The following is a 20,384-nucleotide window of genomic DNA, read 5'->3' as shown; positions in this document are numbered from 1 at the left end:
AAGGGGCCCTCACAGATCATGTAATCAAACTCCCTATTCAGGGTGGGAGTTCACTAAACCACCTCCAAATCCCATTTGGAAACTTCTAGTGAGAAGAACCTACAACTATAGGAACAAAGGGTCATTCAGAAGATTGACAATTAAAATAAGATTTTTTCTTTAGCTAGTGTGGTACAGCGGTTAAGGTACTGGAGTATGGTTGAATTGAACTGACTAAGTGATTTGGGCCCAGTCACTCTCTCGCATTCTAGTCTCCTCCCAGAGTTGTTGCTGTGCAGAGAAATGGTGGATAATGTCCATGTAAGTTGACATGAGCTCCTGAAAGAAAGGTAGGATATCCATCACATAAATAAATTTCAAATTGCAGCATGGGTGCACAATTTATCAGCTACGAACACACCTCTTTGTCCACTGACAAGCAGATCCACACGGGCATGTTTAACCAATTCCATTTTTTTATTCAAGAATTGCCTTTAATACTAAAATGCCATTAATTTTTGAAGCAGAGGAAAAAGAAAAGTCACATCAAGAAGGGGGAAACAAACTTTGCATCAGATTTTTTTTAAAGAAATAAAAATTGAAGGGAAAAAAAACATGGCATATACACCAATTTTTTTTAACAGTTGTAATAATTTAATAAAGCCATTTTTTTCTCTCTTTTTTTAATCATTTTCATAAAATAGACAGCATGGTGATTCTTCACCCACCCCAACTTTTCCCTGTTTACAATGATTCAATCACTGTGAAAATGTACATAACATACATATCAGCATATACAACAAGTTTTGTTCTTTGTATCGTCAGCAACAGACACCGTGAAGAAACCAAGTGTAGACAAGTCCCGCCGAGATCCTTCCTTCATGAAGCCACACATTATCAGTGACATTCAGGATGTGTCCCTCATTCCCTTTCACTGTAGGACTTCAGGCCTTTCTATTTTGCCACTTTAGACCTAGATTGGATTAGTGGCAGATCATTCCATTGCTGAAAAGCTTAAATTAGTGCCAGGTCAGCTCTTTGTCATAAAGATTACAAGATCCCAGCTTGAATCAACTGAACGTCAGTTGATGCCAGGAATAAATCCATTTTTCACCAATGACACGGTGATATATATATATATATATATATATATATATATATATATTCAGTCATTCAGTCATTTATTCATTCCAGGTTCCTCTGCAAAAGCGAACACAACTTCGACACGGGGTCAACAACTATCTAATGTTGCAAAAGGCAGCTGTGAAGACACAATCATTCATTTTCCTCCGCAGAGCAGCAAAATAAAGTTTCTGCTTGGGAATAAGTTCTTTTCTCTTATTTCCTTTCCCCCCGGTGGAGAGTAGTTTTAGCATATTAATTGAGTAATGCATTCTTTATGCTTTTTTTTTTTCTTATTTCCATTTTGGGAGGGAAGGGGTTGGAAATGCAAAATGCAGCACTATGTGTGAGATCCGTAAGCCTTTGCTGGCTTCACAATAAAAAAAATAGGAAAGAGCAACAGCCTCATCTGGACGATACAGTTAAATACTCACATTCATTCCAACCATGAATCATCTTTAACCAGACTTTCCCATGCTAACAAATGTCACTCAACAACAACAGCTGAAAAAGGAAGAGAAAAGGAAGAACTCATAAAAAGGACCTGCCCAATCACTGGTTGATCAAAGAGAATGAAATCGCTTTTCATTTTCATTTTGCTTGTTTGTTTCCCCTCTACAAGGAATATCTCTTAAATTCACTCATGTTATGGTATCTTTGGAGCTGCCTATTCAGAGAATAAGCATTGATTAAATTATGACGGTATCTATAAGAAGCCTTGCTGGAAATCAAAACCTTATTAGGCCCAACAGAACAATGCAAAGGGGATTCAACAGGTGAGCAAAGCAACTCTGACAGTTAGAAACAGGAGGAGGAACAGCAGGGAGGAGGCACCGCATTTTAAAACAACTTCCCAGAATTTAAATTATGGAGATACGATGCTAAGATGATACAATTCTGTTTTCATAAAGGCAACTATCAATGGCTCAGATAAAATGCTGATATCACAGACCAACACTCTTTGTCCTTTCTAAACATATAGGAAGCATAGACTAGCCCCCATTAAAGGTACTTAAATCCAGCTCCGTGCCCACCCCCCTTACTATGAAAAAGCCCCTGCCATTGGAGACAGGATTTTATCTGATTAACAGACCTAACAAACATAATTTGATCAACAAGATGGACAAAAATTGCGCTGAAACATAGTTTGCTTAAATGGAGCCAGGCTCTCACATTGTGCTAAGCCACAAACCATGTTTTGCAATCACAATGGTTAGCTTTGCTTAACTTGCTAAGCCAAAAACAAAACATTATAGTTCAGCATGACACAGGAACCCAACCACTAAAAACCCGTTGGAAGGCGGAGTGGTCAAGGCTGTGCTTTGCATGGAAGAAGTCCTAGATCAATCTCAGACCTTTCCAGGGCAAAGATGCCTGAAAACATGGAGACTGGGTTGTCTTCTGGTGGGGGGGGGGAGGAGGGAGAGCAAGTGACACCACTTACATAATGACACTGTGCAAATGGCACAGATTATTAATTACATTATTGTAATTACATCGCTGTGGTGTCTATCAGGCACCTATGCCTAGAAAGCCACTCTCAATCAGTGTAGGAAATGCTGAGCTACATAAAGCAATAATCTGACTCTTTATAAAGCCATTTCCTAAATTTTTGCATATGTTTGAGCCTCACACCATGCAAAAAAAATAATAATAATAAAATAAAAGCTATATTGGAGTATGCACAAAATCTCTGCCTTCTTACTGCAGTAAGAGTGTGATCCCACTCAGAATGATGGGTGCCATCCAAAATTAGCCATTTGTTCACAGATAGGGAGCCTGAAATGTGTCACTCCCTTCCCCCATTTCCTACAATATAGCTGCACCAATCAGCTTTAAGCCTGGAACTAGGCTGGCAGAGAATTGAATCAGGGCTTTGACTGACAACATCTTCAAATGGGGAACAAATACATCACTTTGAAGAAGTGAAATCAGAAGCAAGAGGAAGTTTCTAGGAAGTTTGCATACCAATTTTCTACAACATTCAGCAGCATTTGCAACAAGAAACTATTTCCATCCATCAAACTTCCATGCTGGCTACAGGTTGCTGGAGCTGGAAATCCAACCAGACTGAAGAATGCTGCGTTAGATGGAGAAATAAATTTCCAGGGTTTCGTACACTGGAACCTCATTTTCATTGCCTCCAGTGACACTCTGCCATTTCCCCTCTCCTTTTTCACACAAAGAATACACAGTGTTAGGAAAAAAGCGAACAAAATCCATAGTGGAAACGCTCTCTGGTAAGGGCCCTCGTAGTCGAACATTTGAAGATGGGGAGCGGCCAACATCCCATCCTGACTTCTCACGAGCCACTAGCACGTCACTAAAGCTTTGAGCTGTAGTCTCACTTCACAGGCTTGGTCAGAAAATACAGTGCAAAACAGAACTGCTAATTGTCAAAATCTAGAAGCTGGACGTGCAGGACATTCGGACTTGGATATCAACATAAACCAGAACCCGGGGAGTGATGCGATTGAGAAATCCCATATCACTGTTTGCTATTTAGCTATGACCTTGACAGATGCTACTGATCTGAATGCTCAGCATCCCTCACTGTTTATTATGCATTCTGGGGCTTCTGGGCATGATAGTTTAGCGATATCCAGAAGGCCCAAGTTGTAACATCACTTCAAGAGACCCCTGCTCTCCCTCTCTCTCTACAATATCTAAAAATGAGCTGGTGAGATGTCCCTTTCTTCTTCATCTCTCAACTTCTGGTTGGCATTTTGCCCCTGTTCCTCATGTTTTCCCTTGAGGCATATTTTTCTTTTGGCCATTATGATTTCACGATCACTATCATTCCTGTTTAATGCAGTGCAGTGCAGTGCAATAAAATAAAAGATACAATAAAATAAAATAAAATAAAATAAAATAAAATAAAATAAAATAAAATAAAATACAGATGTCAAGGGCCTCTATTCCAATTGTATCCATCAATAAGAGTTCCTTTTGCTTCTGCTGCAGTCATAGCCTAGTTACAGCAATTAAAGGGGGTGTAATTCCTATTACTGATTTCTTTTTTACGATTCAGATTATCAGGCAAACCAAATTTACAGACAGCCCTACAAATCAGAGACGCGCAGGGGAAAAAAGCAGAACACCCAACTCTATTTCTCACCCCTTTTTTCTTTTCTTTTTCCTGAAGAAAAGAAATTACTCCAGGCTTATTTGATTTCCAGGACCAAAAAAAGAAAAAAGAATTGGAGGCTATTTTCATGTAGCTATTTTTTTTTTAATTTAAATAAATCTGAAGGGACTTTTTTTTTCTTTTTAATCAAGATAAGGAAAAGCCAGAAAAGTTGTTTCTCAAGAAACCTTTCTTTCCCCTTGATTGGCAGAGCAAGTATTTGAAATAGCCCGATATATATCTCCATCCCAGCGATCTCTAGTCTCTCTTAAGTTGGGGGCAGAAAAACATGAATGGGGGGAAGCGGGGGCTAATGACAAAATATCATATCTAATCCAATCTGCCATTGACAGTACCTCCTCCAAGATTATCCCAAAATCAGATTCTGTTCAAATTTGCCCCCCTTTTTCTTTACCTTTGAAAAGAGAGCCATTTTATCTTTGGGGGAGGGCAAACTCACAACCACCCCTGTCCATATTTAAGGAGGGAGTAAAGATTTTGCTGATCTCTTCGCACAATTACTTCATCAGCAACGACTTTCCTTTGAGCCTGCAATCCTAAAACTTACCTTTAACAGAATAAAACCCCATGAACGCCACAGTCTTATTTCAGAGTAAGTATGGACAGCAGACAGCTTTCTCGCTCTTTGCATGCAGTTTCTATTCCGCTATTCTCAAAGGGCAGGTATGAAATGTAATTAATGCCGAAGCTCAAAAGGCCAGCGTGCAAACACACTTGCACACAAATACATGGAATATATTCATTTTTGGTGCTCCCTTTAACAAGAGGATCATTCTGGAAATTGTTCTACTTTTCCAATGGCTATTTTGTTCCCTAAATCCTCAGCCTGATGCACGATGAATGGATTGTCTGAAACATTTGCCATACGTGCAATGGAAATGTGCTGGGCATTTGAATGGGCTGTATTGATGGATGGCTTGGTGCATCAGCTTTTCCTGAGGATGGACATCTGTAACTTATCCTTCCAGCTTTGACTGAATCCGCCAGCCTCTGCTAGTGCCGGGAATGAACCAAACCACCTTCTTTTTGAGGATGTTCCCTGTTTTATTTCTTCAAAAATTAGTGAACTAGTTGTTTGTTTCTAATTAGGACAGATGCAGTGAAGGCTGGTGAAACTTCTTCCTTTCTTTTACATACTCTCAAACTCCACCAGCAGGAATCTGTGGGTAATCTGGGAGAGAGGCATTCTTGTATCTCAAGATCAGAAAAATCTGAAATAATTGTAAACAAGAGAGATGTGTTTTTGAAGCCACTGGAAACCTTTCATGGGTAATTAGGCGAGTGCTTGCAAGAAAATAATTCAGACCTCTCATCTGCCTCCACGATGGACATTCTGAAGAAATGGATGGCCATCTGAACTGGACCCACATGCTTACAACTGGGAGAAGTTGATGGGGGAACAACACATTTAAGCAAAGCACCTGCAAAAACTACAATGGCCTTGTCCATGTAAGCAATCCAAACTTGCTACCCTCCCTAACTTGTGAGAAAGCCAGTGGTACAATTAGTGCCAGGCATAGTTGGGAACCTGCATGTTGTTTACTACCAGTTCTCATTCAGCTTGATGAAGAAGACTTTGATTTCAACATTTCTTTCAAAGGCGAAGAGAATTTTGGAGAACTCCCATGGGTGAAGTGGGACGTTCTTGCACAGATTTCATTACAAAGTGGCAGAAGGATGTGTGTGAATGTCCAACCACATTCCACAATCATCTCACTAGTGCTTTCCAGCCTTCCAGGTGTCTTACACTTACATTAAATTTCAAGGGAAGCTGGCAGGAGGGAAATCCTCTCCTTGGTCTTTTCAAATAGGAAGTGTGGTTTGTGATGGAAGGAGGTATAATAGAAAATAACAGCAATAACAGTAACATCCTCTACCATCTCCACAAGAAAGCTGGCTCAAAAACACCACCAAAAGAAACTCTCAAGCGCCCTGAGAATAAGGTAGAAAAAAACAGAAGCATCTTTTGCAAGGAAAGAACACTTCTGAGAAATGTCAAGGCAGATTTCAGCCCAGCACTGAGTACAACAACCTGGGCCGCTGGGCTACCAACGCTACATACAGACAAGACAATATGGGTAGTTGGTGCATTATTCATGATGGGATATTATGGAATGCTTACCTGTGGTATATAGGACTCACTTATTAGGCTATGAGCTCAGTTCATTGCTCTGGTTCTAGATAAGCAAAAGAAGTAATAAACAGGTAAGGTCAATCCCTGGAAATCAAAGTTTTGGAGAAATAACACCATTTAGTTCCTTGAGATTGTAAGAAAAAAATAATAAGTTGACCTCATGAAAATTTCAGTACTTTGCGTCATTACAAATGAGACACAGAAACAGAAGAAAAACCGCACAGTGGTCGAGAAAGAAAGAATGTAGAAGAATCACCTGGCAAAATGATCAGAAATTGGGACAGGACTGACTCTAAATTTTGCAGGTTCCCCAAGTTTTAGATTGTTGTTCATAGAACACAACCACAACCACAACTACAACAACAAAAAAGAACCCAAAAAGCCTTTTTTTCCAACACTCAACACACAGGAGTTTGCAATATCAAATACGATAATAGTACAGAGAAGCGTGTGGCAGCAGAAAGCTCTCCAGATTTAGGGGTGGTTCATAGCAAAAGAGCACCATCTTAGAATATAAATTCAGCTCCAGATGCATGGCAGATCAGGAGCTCCATAGGATTGGATGTACACCTAGAAATGATTTTATTCCCACACTGAACCCACTAGAGGGGGAGAGGCACTTTGCCCACATCAAGAGTGGGCAAAACCAAGTTCCTAGTGTGCAGCTGCCCCGTCTAAATCAGGGGTACCACACTGTCAATATCAGAGATCAGCTAAGACAGAATTGGAGGGTGGGTTTTTCAAAATTTCTTGGAGACCCAATTGTCAACTCATTTCTTGCTAAGGCTGGTTGATCTGGAAAAATACAGAAATTCAAAATACTTTGTGGATAATACTTCCGTCAACCAAAGGGCCCTACATCACTTACCCCTGCTACAGAAGAAATAGGGGAGAAGGAAAATAAAATGGTGTTCATTTTGCTTCGATTAGCCCCCTGATGAACCATATGGGATTGTCACATTAACGATCGCTTCATTTTATAAACAATACATTTAAGGAAAGCTTCTAAATACAGCAACTTTGCCTGGTGAACCGTCAGTAAACTCTTAAAAACCGTGGAACATGTTTGGTGATGCCATTTTCTTCCATCTACAGGACCACTTAGAGTACAATATCCTTTAGCCTCTTCATGCCAGGTGAGTCTTTCTCCCTACATTCTTGTAGAAGAGGGTTAATTTCATGCATTATGTTCTCACTGTCTGCGCCCCTTGGCTCTGCTTCCATAGGCCTGGAGGGACCATTGCTTACAAACGGCTCTAAGTCGCGATTTGATGGGCAGTGAAATATGCTGTAGGACACCGACGGTTTGCTAGATGAGGGACTCTTCAAGTGGACGGGCGATGTGATGGGACTGATAGCTTCACAACCATTCCCTGCCTCCCGGATGGCCCCGTTGACCTTTGGGCTACAGATGGGTGGATCCAATGTCCTTTTACCTTTTACATTGATCGGCCCCCGTTCCTCAGAAACAGGTTCACTCCTGTCTTTGCCAAATGTTGCAAAAGTTCTCTTTGCACTAGAGTCTTCGTAAAGCTCTGTATCCACAGTGGAAGCTCCTATAGAGAGGGACATGACGTTCCTTCCATGTTCAGGAGATTTGGCTCGGGCGGGGACAGGATTTCGGGGCATCCAGCATCGGTCAGAATGGCCAAGGATTCGACACTCTTCCCGACAGTGGAATCCTTCACTCTGATCTAAGGTCAGGAGACAAAAGAAGAAAAGAATGTTATTAGGGGGATTTATTTATTTATCAAATTTGTCAGGCATGAAATGGAAATGTGTTTTGTTTTCTTTCATATGTGAAACAAAGAACTCATGTCTCACCAGCTCAGTCACACTGTTCTGGTGAGCTGTGGTTCAGCAAAACATGAACCTAGGACATTTTTTCTGCTCCAGGATTTGATTGAGACAAAATCTGGAGGGTCTTATTGGGTATATAGAGCAAGGCTTATTGGCTATGTAGAGCAAGGCTTTGCCCCTTTCTCCTTCCTCCTCAGCATGATCTGTGTACCAACAGTCTTTCCAGTGTCTTCTTTTCCCCAGTACCCACTCAGTCATCACCACCAACGTCCTAGTCTTCCAGAGCAGCAGATCCAACTAGCCCACCCATCTTCACTCACCTTCCCAGTGCCCTCCTTTCCCTATTTCTTCTTAGGGAAGATCACATTTCAGCCCATACAAAGTTCTCCCAGAACATTCTCCCTCGTTCTTAACCATTTTCCATTTTGGTACTAACTCAACCCTGAGTCTGTAGGGTTGAGCTTCAAAAAAAGGTCACTCTGTTATGTGCTCGAGCAATGCCTTGGAAACATCATATTTACTCCATTAATTTAAGCCAGTTTAAGAGGCACTTTTCTTTCTTCCCACAAGGAATCCTAGGAATTACATTTCTCCATAGAAGAACAGGATTGTTAACCAAACAGTTTTGCACACTGTGTCCTAGATGTATTTGGAATATTTGTATTCCAATAACCTAATTATTTGAAGCTGTAACTCCAACACAGACTAATGAGTCAACAGCCATTCCTTCTCCCTAAGTATTTCACAGAAGTAGATTTCTGGAAGGCAGAGGTGGGTGGGTTCTAGCCTCAGCCCAAACAGCCAGTGGATGGGAATGATGGGATCTGTGATCCAACAAAACCTGAAATTTGCAGGTGCCCAGCTGTGCCATAAGCAGAGTGTAATGGGCTGTGAGAATAATCTTGGGAGACAAGAGGAGGAGGAGCTGCAGCCTAGACAGAGGTCAGGCAAAAGATATCTCAGTCCATAGAAGGAATAGGGGTGTGGGAAGCATCTCAAAAGGGACCCTCCCTAGTTCTCTGGAAAGTAAAGGCAAGGGAGAAATGCTCTCAAACTTGCAAGGTTCTGTTACTGTAGTGTTAAAGGTAGTCTTAGTACTCATGGTTTTGGTTTCCTGTCTGGACTACCTCAAAGGGCTGACACAGAGGCATCAAGATTTCTAAGAAATAATTATTAACATTAAAGCATCACATTCAAGCTTCTTGGGAAGGAATTGTATTGTACTCCACAAAATTGTACTATAAATTTGCCTAGAGAACAGAGGAGTTGCCACTTGTTAAACCTCATATATAAATGCCTCCTGTTTTCTGTAACAAGCTGTGGACATTTGTGAAATGACATTTTAAAGAGTTGTTTTTAATCCCAGTGCCCCCCCCTTCTCTCCCCCTTCTTTTAACAAGTCGAAGTTCAACTTCCAACAGACTACGGTGTCAGCTGGCATTTCTACCGCTGTTGCTGTGGCTGTCAGAAGAGAAAAGCTGGAGGGGAACAAGTTACAATGTGAAATAAATTAAGCCTGTGTTTGTGAAGTCAGCATTTTCCCCCTTCCTGATGCCAGTGCTAAAAGGCAGGGGACCTTAAACTTTGCATGTGAAATATCCAGGTATAAACTTCACACTAGGCAATTAATTTTACAAATTCTCACTCCTCCCTGCCCAATATTTTAGTTGACTTCTTCTTGGATTAGTACAAATTCTTTACAGGTCTCTGGCTGCCTATCTTCACTGCAAGTGACAGAACCTAGCCAACCTTGGTTGATCTGGAAAAGCTAAGGAGGGTCAGACCTGGTTCATACTCGGGTGGAAGACCAATTAATAATCCTATGGCTATAGATTGGGCTGGAAAATCAAAAAATCATCCCATAAGGTGGCCATGCCTTACCTTTCCATACTGCAGCCAAAAAAACAATACAGGCAGGTCCATAAAGTGACCAAGAATCAAGCTCAACTCAAGGAAGTCTTTATCCTTGCTTTTTAGCCACCTACTTCGCCCTTGGAAATCAGGCCAAATCCTATGCCTGTCATTGGCGTGACTGGAAAGAACTACCTGTTTTGGATGGTGGAACTCAATCCTCAAATCAGATCCACTTGGTTGGTCCATCAATTGATTTTTCCAAATCAGCTCAGAAAAAAAGTAGCTTATCTGCACATGCCCAGATGCCTCCAGAATGATTCAAGGCATCCAGATCAACAGCCTGAATGGACTCTTTCATCTGATTCAGAAAAGCCATCCAGTTCACAGGTTTAACCATGGAACCAAATCTCCAAATTAAGTATCTGCGCCACCTTCAGAGCTTATGGAGGATTTCTTAAATATACTGGACAGAGGTGCCCACAGGATATGGTTTAAAAAAAAAAGTCAAGATGGTGGCTACAATGGTGCAATTGGAGGTTGCCCATTTTACATAAAACATTTAAAACACAAAAAACAGGTGGACCTTTGACTATCATCATGGCCACCATCTGGATTTTGGTGGCCATACCCTGCAGGGAAGATAGGGTTCCTCAACCTTGGCAACTTGAAGATGTGTGGACTTCAACTCCCAGAATTCCTCAGCCAGCATGGCTGGCTGGGGAATTCTGGGAGTTCAAGTCCACACATCTTCAAGTCACCAAGGTTGAGGAACCCTGTGATATAGGATATAGGTAGATATTCATCCATGCTAGCCAGTGGGTTGCATCAAGGAAAAAGACAACCAGGGCAATTGTTGCTTCACTTATGGTGCAATCTAGTGTATGTCTTCTCAAAAATACACCTCTCTGGATCCCTAAATGGGGCTTACTGCTATGTTACCATGCAGAGGGTTGCAACCTATTTATTAAACATTACATATCCTCTTGCCTTCCATTCTTTCAGTCCTACAAGGGGGGCTAGGCAAGGATGTAAAACTGATTAGGCAGAGGGACAGGGCAAAAGAGGGCATGGCCATGATTAATTATGCACCCATTCAGATGCTACCTAAAAAGGCAGTTTAAATTCCATTAAAGGGAAAACCAGCAAATCTCCAGTAGAAGGAAGAAGAGTGGCTCTGTCTTCTACTTTACAGGAGTAAAGTAGCTGTATTACTCTGCCATCACACGACAGTAATCACTTTGTTGTAAGAGCTGAACCCAGCCTGAAGGGTTGTCCAGAAAAAAGGTCCATGTTTCAACAGCACTGTGGTCTTCTCTAATCCGGTCCCCATCATATTCATATGAGCCATTCACATAATTTTCCAACCAGGACTTTAAACTAGGGAAGGGTAGTTCAAGATCCGTGCAATTGCCAGTATAATCTGTTCAACCATAGTAATGGCACTTGTACAGATTCTAGCAAATTGTGCCTGGAGCCAATCTGCTAGAATCTGTATAAGCAGTGGGCTCCTGCAGACAACCACGTGGGTCTGCATAAGGCCAAGTTCAAGAGGTGATATCCATGGAATTGCCATTCCAGGAGGCAAACACAGCAGGCAAAAGTATCAAGAGCGGGGCTCCCCAAAAGTGGTCAATATCGACCCCCAAGGGTCAATGAGGCTATCCAACGGGTTGATATTATTTGTAGTACTATTAATTAAAGTAGTATTTATTAAATCATTTTCATATAATAAATGTTTGGGGGTCAATGAACAATCTGAAACTTCATGAAGGAGTCGATGAGCTGAAGGCTTTTGGACCCCTGATCTAGAGGTACTGCTACAATTCCACCACCAACTTGGACACGAACAGAAAATCGTTGGCCCTTCAGAAGTCACTGAGTCACAACTTGCAGCAAGCAGCTCTATTCTCAGCACACCCATTAGTAAAGAAAAAGGATAGCTAACAGCTCCTTGAGTGATTTTGGTCCCCTACCCCATCCCACCATCTCTGTCAGTCACAAGGTTGTTGTTGTGGGGGGGGGGGGAAAGCCTACATAAAAGGTGGACTTCTACATACTGTATAGTGCCTTCTGCTCCCTCTGGGATATAAGGTGGTACATACATCTAACAACTATATAAACACTTCCGTAAATGTGTAGCAACCAACAGATGTTGATTGTGAAGATTATGGAATGGCTTACACTTGGGTTCACTTGCCCTTCCACCCCAACCCCAGAGCAATTTTAAAAGATCCTTTTAAAAAGAAAACACAAGAAAAATACACTCACACACAATTGCTTGAACAAAAGGTAGGCAGTTTGAACAAAAGGTTGACCTGGGTCATCCATTTTAATATTGATGGATGAAACAGCGTTTAACTATGTTCAAACTACAAAGCCTGGAGAAAGGTGGAGATTCTGTGAGAGGCCCACGTGAATTCTTTTTCTGATACTTCACCTCCATCCTGAAATGTAACCCCTTCACTTCAGGTTGGATCACATACAGATACAGGGAGTCCCCAGTTTAAGAACGAGTTCTATTCCCAAGGTCTGTCCTTAAGTTGAATGTGTAAGTAAGCCAGAACAGTATTAATATATAATACTGTATAAGTAGTATTGTGTAATGAACTTGAATCATTGTGCATTTAACTCAAATTTTGCTACAATGAGCTCCGTTCTTAACTATGGGTCATCTGTAACCCGGGCGTTGTTAACCCAGGGACTACCTGTAGTCTGAAGTTCAGCCTCTGGCATTTCTAAGTATACAGCAGATGACGGGACTCATTTCTGCATGAGGTTCTGAAAATCCATTGTCAGTAGCCAGATTGATTGACAAATAGTCTAACCCTCTCTAGGCACTTTCTGATGCAGCTGAAATAGAACATTTTCTCCTGGGCCACATTAATTTTGGCATGTACTTTCCTCTTTTGGAATTCAGCCAAATCTTTTAAGAAAAGCTCTTTTCTTTAATGGGCCATCTCCTAGCTCCGCTCTACTCTCCTTTCCCAAGCAAGCCGCTGAAGGCCGTAAAGAGTTAATGCTAACCAAGCACGGTGGAATTACACCTTCAAGGTTTGACGTAGCAAACTTTCAACCGGGCTGCCAACTCCGCTAAGGATTCGCAGCCCAACTGTCTGAAGACAGTTCATTTAGATGCTTGGTGTATCTGAGCCTTAATTCCGGCTTTTCGGCTCCATTTGTATTTCCCCCACACTCTCGCACCACCAAAAAAAAAGGAAAGAGGAAGCTAATAAAAATTCTCAGCACACAACACAATGCAGCAAAATGTATATCTATGAGTGGCTTTAGCACTTACAGGGAATCCACTTGCTGACAAGCAAACCTTAAGGAAGTTGTTTGGAGGGAGAAGAGGGGGAAGCAGCAAAGAAAGAACCAAATGATTAGAATCCCACATCTCAAAAATATTCTCTGCTCCATCACGTGAAGACCAACCCAAAGAGAAACGCTAGAGGAGAGATTCTGAAGTCCCTGTTTCATGACTACACATACCCTTCTGCCCTAGGAATTGTTTACGTGGTCCTTAAACATACTGGCTTTGTTCCTCTGAGCTAGAAAAGCACTGTGGAGGATTTGAGCCTGGTTGTTTTCTTGCAGACGTTTCATTACCCAACTAGGTGACACCATCATTGCGAGAGAGTGTGAAGTTTGGTGCCTGTTTACATGGTTATATATAGTAGCTTCCCCTGTCAGTTTTGGTGGGGGTTTGGTTTCCTCCTTGGTGGTTCCTTGATTAGATAATTGTTTTCTTCCTGACTGTTACTGTCTCTTTGTTTCCTGAAAGACTAGAACACATTCCCTCCAGTAGCCCACAAACAGATAAGCAGGGATCAGCACCAGACAAACAATCTGGCAGGAAACAATATTACTGTATATAAAATAAAACTACACGCACTCACACTGATGTTACCTAGTTGGGTAATGAAACGTCTGCAAGAAAACAACCAGGCTCAGAGAACACCAAGAACTCCACAGTTCAACCCTGAGCTACAGATGTTCTCTTCTATTGATCTTCTATTATTCTATTATTTTTTTAAAAAGGTATACATGGCTATTTTGCTATCTGCCTTTAACCAAACACTCTGAGTCATGGTCATTTCTATTTTACTGTTTTGCACAAGTGCAGGAGTTGGTATGATATGCCAAAACCAGCACCTTGATAGGGTTCTTTTTTAAAAAAAAAAGTTTCTAGTCCTTATGATTCTGTAGTGCTCAGCCTTACTTCTCCCTATGACTTGAAAAAATGAAATTATTTGTCTAGTTTATGTGGGCTACAGAATTCTACTTTTGGGGTTTAAATAATTTGAGGTCTGAGATAATTAGGGATAAATGTTCATGTTTTAAACAAGCATGTATGGAAATCCTCACATACATACATTTGCACAGAAACACACACAAACACATACAAGTTATGCTATCTGTTGCAAACAACAAAGTGAAAGGGGGAATTCCATCTACATGCAGCTGGCAAAACTGCCAAAATTTGGGAGCCGAGAGGCAAAACTTACCAGCACTTCTGTGCTGCTATCGATTTTATTTTCTGAGCTTCTGTCGGTAAAATTAAAATGATAGCCATAACTCTGGTATATGTTCCTCCTCTAGTCCCAAATTCTACAGTGCTATTCCAAAGAAATAATCATCTTCTCTTTAATCTCAACCTGCCAAACTCTGAGCTAAATATCTATAATTTCCGCCCAACATACATATTCATAAGCGTATGACATGCTCCATGTATTCTGGTTATGCACCCATTGTTCACCCAGATGTGCTCTTAAATGCCCTCAGACTGTGCATTTAGACACCAAAGCTTCCATTTTAAAAGGCAACTTACAAGGGAGGCTCTGTGTCTTATTTTATGGAAGCCAATCCTCTATTTGAAGGACTTGTAAAGGACAGCTCTCTATTTGAAATGCTGTCCAGTCCAAATCCAATTTTTAGAAGTTAAAGAATCAGGAGCAGACAACCATGAAGTTATCTATCAATGGTGAACACCAGAAGATCAAACCAAGCAGCTCAGTCAGTCCCCAAAATGATGGGCTGAACTGCATTTCTCTATAGATTGCATTTATACAATTCATATCCACTTGATTGTATAACCTGCATTTATTACTGCCAAAGCAGAATTAGCTTAGCCCAGTGTTTCTCAACCTTGGCAACTTTAAGATGAGTGGAGTTCAACTCCCAGAATTCCCCAGCCAGCCTGCTTTAAGATGAGTGAAGTTCAACTCCTAGAATTCCCCAGCCAGCATGGCTGGCAGGGGAATTCTAGGAGTTGAACTCCACCCATCTTAAAGTTGCCAAGGTTGAGAAACACTAGCTTAGGCACTTCTTTTATCCTTTTTTGGTCTAGCAACGGGTCATAATGGAAACTAAGGAAAGCAGAAATAACAAAACCTTCCTTGGGTATTAATTTATCCCAGATGGTGTGGATTCTAGACCATTGGTGGGGGTAGAGAGACAAGGAAAATAAGTAGCAGGATCCTTATGTGAAAGCCACCCTCCAGCTGCAATTGACAGCAGTGAGAAAGATGATGGACACAATAGAGTCTATGTGCTGCTTCTCCCTACGTAGTAGAATGGGACACCCAAGCACGAAGAGGGCTTAAGCCAGCCTTAGCATTCACCTCCTCCAGAAAAGTGCCACAAACTGGCCTGAGCAGTTGCTTTTTCAGCCACCCTTCTTCTCACCTCAGCAGACTGTCACCTTGTAATGACCCCCAGCCATGCCACGTGGTGGCTGGATTAATTCAAAGAGAAAAAAGAGAGTCTGAGCTAGGCGGCTTCCAGTCAGGGGTCTGGGCGTGCAGCAGGCCCAAATCACCTTGCAAGCATCCGGTAAAGGCCAAGCGTGCCAAGCATCGTTCCTAAGGACTGCAAGCTTCCCTTGGTTTCCCTGCATTTACGGAAGTCTATTATGGAAACAGACTAGCTCCCCTAATAAGCTGCAGAAGAAAGAAAGGGGGAGGGGGGAACTACTAACCAAACACTGCACCAGGCTCAGCTTCGGCATTTGTTTGCTTGTTTAAGCCACTTATTCACATAAGCAGAAGTCAATTTAAATTGCAGCCAAGACTGAAGCCCCAGAAACAGCTTTTGGGTCCCACTTTTTCATCTCTTGCCTCATGTGAGGAGAGAGGAATGTTCCTTATTTCCTTCTACCCAGGTGGACACCCTAGATAGCAGAGAGGCAAGGGGGTTATTTTTATACTTCTATGCCCATATTTTTATCCCTAAGTAGCCCAATCTTTGGCAGATTTCTTTGGAAGGTCCCTCTGTCATTTCAAAGTGGCTCTCTGAAAATCCCCCAGAGATATGGAATTAAGCTCCTGGAATTTTGCAGCCAATGGTCATGGATGAGAAGAAGCAAACCTAGAAGAGACCAGGTTGAGGAAGGCTGAATCAGAAGCTTGATTTCCAAAGTTTCTATTTTGCCTACAAAAGTGAGCTAGGAGAAGATTGGCTGAATGGGGCAAAACAACGTAAGCTAATTTTCCTTGACTGAAGGGATGAACAACATGATCTGGTCCAAGAGATGGGTTCTTCCTCAAACTGCCTCCTGAAGATTAAGTCAAGCAAGAAGCCCAAGTCACAGTCCTTGAGGCGGGGCCAAACCACAAGCCCTCCCCAATGATACCATCCAACTCATCGTGCTTCCAGCAGGGCCTTTAAGCCAAGGTGAGTCCCCAAGGCCCTATGTGACCCCAGAAAAGTAGGACAAAGTTCTCAAAACTCCTCCAAGAGTTCCCATCAAATTCATTTACTCATCAGTTTATTCACTTATTATTTGATTTGATTTGCACCCCAACATTCAGTGGATAATTAAAATATACAACAAATGAACATTATACAAGATACATAAACATGAAAAAAGCCACAAATTTAAACTAATGCAAAGCAAAAAATCTTTAAGAGAAGGCCTTCTCCTATGGGATTCTGAGAACAGGAGCATCTTCAGAAGGGACTCTTCTTCATATTAACTTTTAACAGAAGAAAAATATGGGGAGTAATCATATGTACCATATTCACCAAAATTAATTAAACTGAGTTGTAATATCAATTCAACAAAATCAGAGTCTAGATTTCGTTCCGGCCCTACTACAGGTGGTCCTCAAACTAGTAAATTTCTACTTAGCCTGGTCTCCAACAGGTCACTTAATGTTCAAATAGGGGTTTCAGTTCAAAAAAGGTGTACTTTACACAAAGCATTAAAAGAGGGAGTCAGCTGGGAACCAAACCCAGACCAGGACTAGATCTAGGTCTCCACCTGCTTAGATTGTCTGAATGACTTCAGAGTTGGGGAAGGAAAGCAAGAGACTTCTTCTCCTCAAATGTCTTTTCCTTACCATCATTCATTTCTCCATGTATGAGGAATTAAGGAGCCACTGGTTTTGCCTGGGCAAGTTGAAATTGGGAGTATGGATACAGAAATTTGGAAACCTTGGGAAAGGACAAAACTGATTAATGAACTGGTATGCCATTCACTGTTAGGTACACTTGCTACTCAAACTCCAGAGATTAGGAGAGGCCCTAAACGAGTCCACTACTCCGCACTTCATACAGCACATTGTGAATCCAAGTTTCATGTCAATCTGCCTTTACACTGAAATGGGAAGTGAAAGCAAAGTGACCGGTATATGGACTTAAAATAGCATTGACTGGTCTCTAAGTGCCCTAGACTTCTCTTTCTCCATTTGCAGAGCATGAATCCAAATTCACAATGACCTAATACAAAAGCAAACTGATACAAAGATTGACCCATTCAGCTTTCAAGCCTTTGAATCATTACTGATGGAATCTCCAGCAACAGCCTGGAGGTGAAGCTGAAACAGAATATAATACAAGTGCTTGAGGATTCAATAGCACTGCTAAATGTTCCAAAGGTGTGTGTGGCTATGCAGCCTGGACATCCACAATAGATGCCTGAACATTTCACCAAGAAAAGTGAAATCCCTTCCAATCAATGGATGCTTTCATGGAGGAGGCATGTAAGTAGAAACCAACAGGGCTATAGATAAGGAGAGGGCACAAAGCATTAGAGTTTCTCTGAAAGATGAGGAAAGAGAAATCTACTTATTTTAGGGCATCACCAGAGAACACAGTAGGCCAATCCATTTTGATCTAGAACTTAAAACAAACTTCAACTTTGATCAAACTGACTTGAGCCTTTCTACTGGTTTGGGAATTTCATTCACCAACTTGCAACTTTAGATATTTGGCATGCTGATCATTTAATTAAACCAGGAAGAGGTAAAAATCACTCATCTGTCAGCAATGTTTGGGATTACTTCAATAAAGGGCAAATGCTGGCCTATTCAGACAAAGGTAATTCTGATGCAGGAAGCATTGCCTCACTTCCAAGTGGCTTCTCAATATGAAGTTAGGTAGTCAAATTTGACTGATCTGAAAATACACAATCTCGCATTTATTGGACAATTTCCAACTAGCTCAAATGAAACATGTGTTCTTTTTACCAGAAATAAAAACATCTCTACAGCTGAAGCAACAGTAGAGTTGGGATATGATGATAGCAAATTAAAAAGGAAGGAGGAAGCAATGTATAGGTTAGATTTATAAGAATGACTTCATTTCCATCCCAAACTATTTTGGATCCAAAGAAATAAAAGAGGCATTGGCTTTAGGGATTTTATTTTAGGTGTACTACCATCCTAGGGTAGAATCCTGCTTTAAAACAAGAAAGGAAATGTTGAGATTCTCAAGGTAGTGGTAAAATTTGGTGCACTTTTGGCAACCATATGGTGCAATCAGTAACAGCATCTTGCCTGGGTACCAGCAAACACCACGATCATTAAAAAATTCATTTCAAAATCATCCTGGAAGCTAATAAATTTTACAGCGCTTTCTCATTGCAACAAAGGAAAGCTTAGTCCCAGACAAATTAAAAGTAAATTGATTGCCTTGGGGAAACATACTCAAATATCACTTTTCCATGTTAGAAAACCTCTTTCCTAAAACAGTGAGAAAGGGAATGAGAGAGAATGAATGATAGAAACAGTATGGAAATGGCATAGCTTTAAATCCCTGTTTACAAAATTGGGTAGCAGGTAGGAAAAATATCAGACTTAAAATAAAATGCAAATATGCCACTGGGGTGCAGGCCTAACATTTGTGCTTGAATGTATGAATAATAAATATGAATAAATAGTAAACATAAAGGGATCAAACATCGCTTTCAGTGTTCACCCATGGTTATCCATCTCTCCCAAACTACATAGACAGAAATGTTACATTTTGCTTCAGGGTGCAAGGGGAGGGGGAGGACAATCAAGAGAGACCACTTTGTTCTTTAGAGCCAATTCAATCAATGCCCACATTTAGGTTTCCGAAAAGGTTCTCATCTCATTTATGACCATTTTGTACTCATGTTGATACATGTGTTGTGCATAATGAACTGTCACAGATAAAAGTCATTTTGAGGCAGCAGGGCAGGATGTATCCATTCACACACACCCCACCTCAACCTTTCTATCTCTTTAGCTCTGCCAATTTCTTGGGGCAAGGGCTGAAGGCAGAATCCCTGTACACCTGTATCTGAACCCCTGTAGGCTCCTCTGTCACATGCGTAGACAATATACAGACCGATGTGCCCATTTCCTTAGTCACCACCTGGTTCCCTGTCCCTTCAGAATCGATCCTTTTCAAAGATTCTTCAATGAGATGTCACCTTCCTATACCAGTCTTAACATCATCTTTACTGGCCAGATGCCTCTAAATTTCACACAGACCTCATAGGTGTTCCTGGAACATAAAAATGAGCGGTAGCTACACCCAGTGTTTGGATGGGAAGTGACCTACCCTTTTCCAAAGTATTAAAAACTACAGTGGGACCTGTAATCGTTGGTTCCCAGGCTGATAAGGATTCAGGAGATGGTTTTATACGCTGTTACATGCATGCTCCTTCATTATCAGTGAAAGAACCTGCAATTTGCGGATTCACCAAAGGACAAGCAAAAAAAGAAAAGAGGAAGCTTCCACACAAGTGTATCTTGGAGGAATATTGGCTGTATGTTGGAAGTATTTCAGTTGCAGAAATTCCTGGAACCTCATTCCTTTCTTCTTAATAAATTGTCACTTAAAACACTGTGTGACATCGTGCTTGGAAAAGGAATTACTGTATCTTATAGGCAGAGACCAAGAGCCTCACAAGAAGATAGAGAACATCTGAAAGAACTACAGGGAATGACAAGGAGAGCCTGGACTGGTTTTGCCGTCTGGTAAATGGATGCTTGGGAACTAGCCACGTCCATGATGTCAGTCATTCTGTCATCAGGTAAGTGAACTCCATCCCATGGCAGGTGAGAGGCCTGACGAGAGACTCTCGAATTTCTCAAT

The 20,384-nt window shown here is 41.3% G+C and overlaps 1 protein-coding gene across 2 annotated transcripts in view; it reads right to left on the bottom strand.

Annotated features, from left to right (window-relative positions):
* Nucleotides 1–449: 449 nt before the first annotated feature.
* Nucleotides 450–20,384, bottom strand: part of PCDH19 (protocadherin 19) — a 120,007-nt gene continuing 100,072 nt past the window's right edge. For both annotated transcript variants that reach the window (XM_007432476.3, XM_025169346.2), the window contains exon 5: nt 450–8,077. In XM_007432476.3, the coding sequence (XP_007432538.1) occupies nt 7,485–8,077 (593 nt within the window). In that variant the 3' untranslated portion in view covers nt 450–7,484. The remainder of the gene's footprint in view (nt 8,078–20,384) is intronic.

This window comes from Python bivittatus, unplaced genomic scaffold (genome assembly GCF_059951505.1).
Source record: "Python bivittatus isolate LINGU-HERP-01145 unplaced genomic scaffold, Pbiv_v1 ctg000670_np1212, whole genome shotgun sequence".
NCBI classification, from domain to species: Eukaryota; Metazoa; Chordata; class Lepidosauria; order Squamata; family Pythonidae; genus Python; species Python bivittatus.
Note: the sequence above shows the minus strand (reverse complement) of the source record. Positions and strands in the feature narration are given on the sequence as shown.